The 5000-nt window shown below is 44.4% G+C and overlaps 1 protein-coding gene across 3 annotated transcripts in view; it reads left to right on the top strand.

Moving 5' to 3' along the window:
* The window catches only part of pde2a (phosphodiesterase 2A), a 169497-nt gene that overhangs the window by 120903 nt on the left and 43594 nt on the right, over positions 1-5000 (top strand). For all 3 annotated transcript variants that reach the window (XM_031795739.1, XM_031795738.1, XM_031795740.1), the window contains exons 3-4: positions 1283-1372; positions 3725-3813. In XM_031795739.1, coding sequence (XP_031651599.1) covers positions 1283-1372; positions 3725-3813 — 179 coding nt within the window. The remainder of the gene's footprint in view (positions 1-1282; positions 1373-3724; positions 3814-5000) is intronic.

Raw genomic sequence — 5000 nt, 5'->3', positions numbered from 1 at the left:
ACTAAATGTATCTCTACTGTCTCATCAGGCTGTAGAGCATGACCCCCAGGACTGTAGAACTAAATGTATCTCTACTGTCTCATCAGGCTGTAGAGCATGACCCCCAGGACTGTAGAACTAAATGTATCTCTACTGTCTCATCTGGCTGTAGAGCATGACCCCCAGGACTGTAGAACTAAATGTATCTCTACTGTCTCATCAGGCTGTAGAGCATGACCCCCAGGACTGTAGAACTAAATGTATCTCTACTGTCTCATCTGGCTGTAGAGCATGACCCCCAGGACTGTAGAACTAAATGTATCTCTACTGTCTCATCAGGCTGTAGAGCATGACCCCCAGGACTGTAGAACTAAATGTATCTCTACTGTCTCATCTGGCTGTAGAGCATGACCCCCAGGACTGTAGAACTAAATGTATCTCTACTGTCTCATCAGGCTGTAGAGCATGACCCCCAGGACTGTAGAACTAAATGTATCTCTACTGTCTCATCAGGCTGTAGAGCATGACCCCCAGGACTGTAGAACTAAATGTATCTCTACTGTCTCATCAGGCTGTAGAGCATGACCCCCAGGACTGTAGAACTATATGTATCTATTCACCTCCTTACCGCACCAGTACAATAATTTATCTCTTCAGCCCAGCCCCTCTCCCTAAACCTCAGCCCCTCTCCCTAAACCTCAGCCCCTCCCCCTAAAGCCCCAGCACTTCTCCCTAAAACCCCAGCCCTTCTCCCTAAAACCCCAGCCCCTCTCCCTAAAACTCTAGTCCCTCTCCCTAAAACCCCAGCCCCAGCCCCTATCCCTAAAACCCCAGCCACTCTCCATAAAACCCCAGCCCCTCTCCCTAAAACTTGAATCCCTATCCCTAAAACCCCAGCCCCTCTCCGTAAAACCCCAGCCCCTCTCCCTAAAACTCTAGTCCCTATCCCTAAAGCCCCAGCCCCTCTCCGTAAAACCCCAGCACCTCTCCCTAAAACCCCATCCCCTCTCCCTAAAACTCTAGTCCCTCTCTGTATTGTCTTTGTTCCCTCATATAATGTGTATATTGTCTTTGTTCCCTCTTATAAAGTGTGTATTGTCTTTGTTCCCTCTTATAAAGTGTGTATTGTCTTTGTTCCCTCTTATAAAGTGTGTATTGTCTTTGTTCCCTCTTATAAAGTGTGTATTGTCTTTGTTCCCTCTTATAAAGTGTGTATTGTCTTTGTTCCCTCTTATTAACTGTATGGTGTCTTGTCATAAAGTTGTTTCTGTGTGTCACTCTTGCTGTTTCTGTTTCCTCCCAGGATGCTTTACTGCAGCTGGCAGCAGTTGTTGACGTGCGCTCACTCCGAGATGCTCTCAGAGAGACTGTACAGGGGCTACTGCCCAGCGTGGTACGTACACACAAGGCTGCTGGGTAGTGTAGTTTTGGGAGGGGTCAAGCATCCATTCCTCAAAACTGCATCAGGGTGTTGTCATTTATATATAGATGTGTATGTTAAGTATGAGTGCCAGGGGCGGAGCTAGGGTCAGAGGAGGCGGGTCTTTCTCCAAGGGCCCTTCTGACCCAACAATGTAACAAAATGAACAGCTGATATGGCCTGTCAATAATACACATTAGTCATCATCTCTATGGATGTTAATAGTTAACCTTTAGTTGGTTAGCCGCTCAATTTTGTGAAATGAAATTGCTGAGTGTGTTATTTTGTTTGTTCGTCACGTCGGCCTACTTTACGCTGTTTGTCGTACACCACAGAGAGCTGAGTTTGAGCTGAATAGCCATCAAGCTCTCATAGTCTCACGTCAGAATTAGACTATCACCTAGATTTCCACCTCTGTAACATGAAACCCCTTCTAATTAGTTGCACTTTTTTTCTCCCACTAATTGCATTTTGGGAAATGTTGTTTTGCATTGGCTGCTTCATTGCAGTTAACTATTTGCATGTTCAGTAATGGCCTATAGCCTCTTGACTGTGAGATAAGTGTAAAAATGAATGATCTGCTTTCATTTATTTCAGAATAATTTTCTCTTTGGGTGAAAAAAATATTTGTTTTTATTTTGGTACTGAATTAATTAGGCTGTTAGTAAGATAACAAAAGTAATTCTAAACTAATGAACTGACAAAATAAAGAAATAAATGAATAATCCATTTGAAAACCTGGTTCCTCCCAGTAGCAGCCAACAAGCAGTGAAGTCCCCAGTATCAGTTCAGGGGGGCCCTCAAGAGGATATTGCAACAGACATAGCTGTACTGTTCATTACATTATAAAATAAGCAACACCAGCACAGACCCATTTCAGTATTTAATTAAATCATATTATATATCATATTATTAACACATTGTGCCATGTTTTATAGTATTGAATGTTTTTTCTTTGGTTTTTGGTAATATACAGCGCATTCTGAAAGTATTCAGACCCCTTCCCTTCTTCCACATGTTGTTATGTTACATCCTTACTCTAAAATGGAAAGAATTGTAGGTTTTTAGACTTTTTTTGCTAATTTGTAAAAAAAAAAAAAAAAAAAGTGTTGAATATTACGTTTACATAAGTATTCAGACCCTTTACTCAGTACTTTGTGGAAGCACCTTTGGCAGCGATTACAGCCTCGAGTCTCGATCCTGACTAGTCTCCCAGTCTCTGCCGCTGAAAAACATCCCCACAGCATCATGCTGCCACCACCATGCCAGGTTTCCTCCAGATGTGACGCTTGGCATTCAGGCCAAAGAGTTCAATCTTGGTTTCATCAGACTAAGGTCTCGTGCTCTGAGTCCTTTAGGTGCCTTTTGGCAAACTCCAAGCAGTCTGGCATGTGCTTTTTACTGAGAAGTGACTGCCGTCTGGCCTTTCTACCATAAAGGTCTGATTGTTGGAGTGCTGCAGAGATGGTTATCCTTCTAGAAGGTTATCCCATCTCCACAGAGGAGCTCTAGAGCTCTGTCAGAGGTCCAAGACCATCGGGGTCTTGGTCACCTCCCTGACCAAAGCCCATCTCCCCTGATTGCTCAGTTTGGCCAGGTGGCCAGCTCTAGGAAGAGTCTTGGTGTTTCCAAACTTCCATTTAAGAATGATGGAGGCCACTGTGTTCTTGGGGACCTTCAATGCTGCAGAAATGTTTTTGGTACCCTTCCCCAGATCTGTGCCTCGACACAATCCTGTCTTGAAGCTCTATGATAAATTCCTTCGACTTCATGTCTTGGTTTTTGCTCTGAAATGTCACTGCCAACTGTGTGACCTTATATAGACTGGTGTGTGCATTCCCAAATCATGTCCAATGAATTGAATTTATCACAGGTGGGCTTCGATCAAGTTGTAGAAACATCTCAAGGATGATCAATGGAAACAGGATGCACCTGAGCTCAATTTCAAACCTCATAGCAAAGGGTCTGAATACTTATGAAATAAAGTATTTCTCTTCTTTGTTTTAAATTCATTTGCAAAAAATTCTAAAAACCTGTTTTCATTATGGGGTATTGTGATGTCATTATGGGGTATTGTGATGTCATTATGGGGTATTGTGATGTCATTATGGGGTATTGTGTGTAGATTAATGAGGATGACATTTCATTTAATCCATTTTAGAATAAGGCTGTAACGTAACAAAATGTGGGAAAAGTGAAGGAGTCTGAATACTTTCCGAATTCACTGTATACAATTTAATCTGCATGAACATTGGGGGGATCGCACCCATGACCTCACCCCCTCCCCACGCTAGCTCTACTCCTGATGTGTGTGTTATCTTACAGGAGTGTGTGTGTGTGTACGTGCTGGAGGGAGACTCCAGGCTGCAGTGTGATGGCCCAAGCCATGAGCTGCCAAAGGAGGGGAAGATCAGGTATGAAACCCTCTGTGTGTGAGTCCATGTGGTATGAAACCCTCTGTGTGTGAGTCAATGTGGTATGAAACCCTCTGTGTGTGAGTCCATGTGGACTGAAACCCTCTGTGTGTGAGTCCATGTGGACTGAAACCCTCTGTGTGTGAGTCCATGTGGACTGAAACCCTCTGTGTGTGACTCCATGTGGACTGAAACCCTCTGTGTGTGACTCCATGTGGACTGAAACCCTCTGTGTGTGACTCCATGTGTAGCAGAAATCTTTGTGGTAAATGTCAGATTAGACAGAATATTATCTGCATTATCTCTCTCTTTCTGTGTGTGTCTCTCTCTCTCTCGCTCTCCCTCTGTCTCTCTCTCTCTCTGTGTGTTGCTCTCTCTCTCACTGTGTTTCTCTCTCTGTGTCTCTCTCTCTCTCTCTCTCTGTGTGTGTCGCTCTCTCTCTCGCTCTCTGTGTGTGTCGCTCTCTCTTGCTCTCTCTCTGTGTGTGTCTCTCTCTCTCGCTCTGTGTGTGTCGCTCTCTCTCTCTCTCTCGCTCTCGCTCTCTCTCTGTGTGTGTCGCTCTCTCTCTCGCTCTCTCTCTCTGTGTGTGTCGCTCTCTCTCTCGCTCTCCCTCTCTCTCGCTCTCTCTCTGTGTGTTGCTCTCTCTCTCTCTCTCTCTCTCTCTCTCTCTCTCTCTCTCTCTCTCTATGTCTCTCACTCTGTTTCTCTCTCTGTGTCTCTCTCTCTCTCTCTCTCTCTCTGTGTGTGTCGCTCTCTCTCTCGCTCTCTGTGCGTGTCGCTCTCTCTTGCTCTCTCTCTCTGTGTGTCTCTCTCTCTCGCTCTGTGTGTGTCGCTCTCTCTCTCTCTCTCGCTCTCTCTCTCGCTCTCTCTCTGTGTGTGTCGCTCTCTCTCTCGCTCTCCCTCTCTCTCGCTCTCTCTCTCTGTGTGTTGCTCTCTCTCTCTCTTTCTCTCTCTCTCTCTCTCTGTCTCTCACTCTGTTTCTCTCTCTGTGTCTCTCTCCCTCTCAATTTAATTCAATTCAATTCTCTCTCTCTCTCTTTATCTCTCTCTCTCTGTCTCTCAATTAAATTTAAGGGCCTTAATTGGCATGAGAAACATATGTTAGCATTGCCAAAGCAAATGAAGTAGGTAATAAACAAAAGTGAAATAAACAATAAAAATGAACAGTCATAGTATGTAAATATACG

The sequence above is a fragment of the Oncorhynchus kisutch genome, linkage group LG18, assembly GCF_002021735.2.
Source record: "Oncorhynchus kisutch isolate 150728-3 linkage group LG18, Okis_V2, whole genome shotgun sequence".
Classification (NCBI taxonomy): Eukaryota; Metazoa; Chordata; class Actinopteri; order Salmoniformes; family Salmonidae; genus Oncorhynchus; species Oncorhynchus kisutch.
This window is presented reverse-complemented; position numbering and strand designations above follow the sequence as displayed.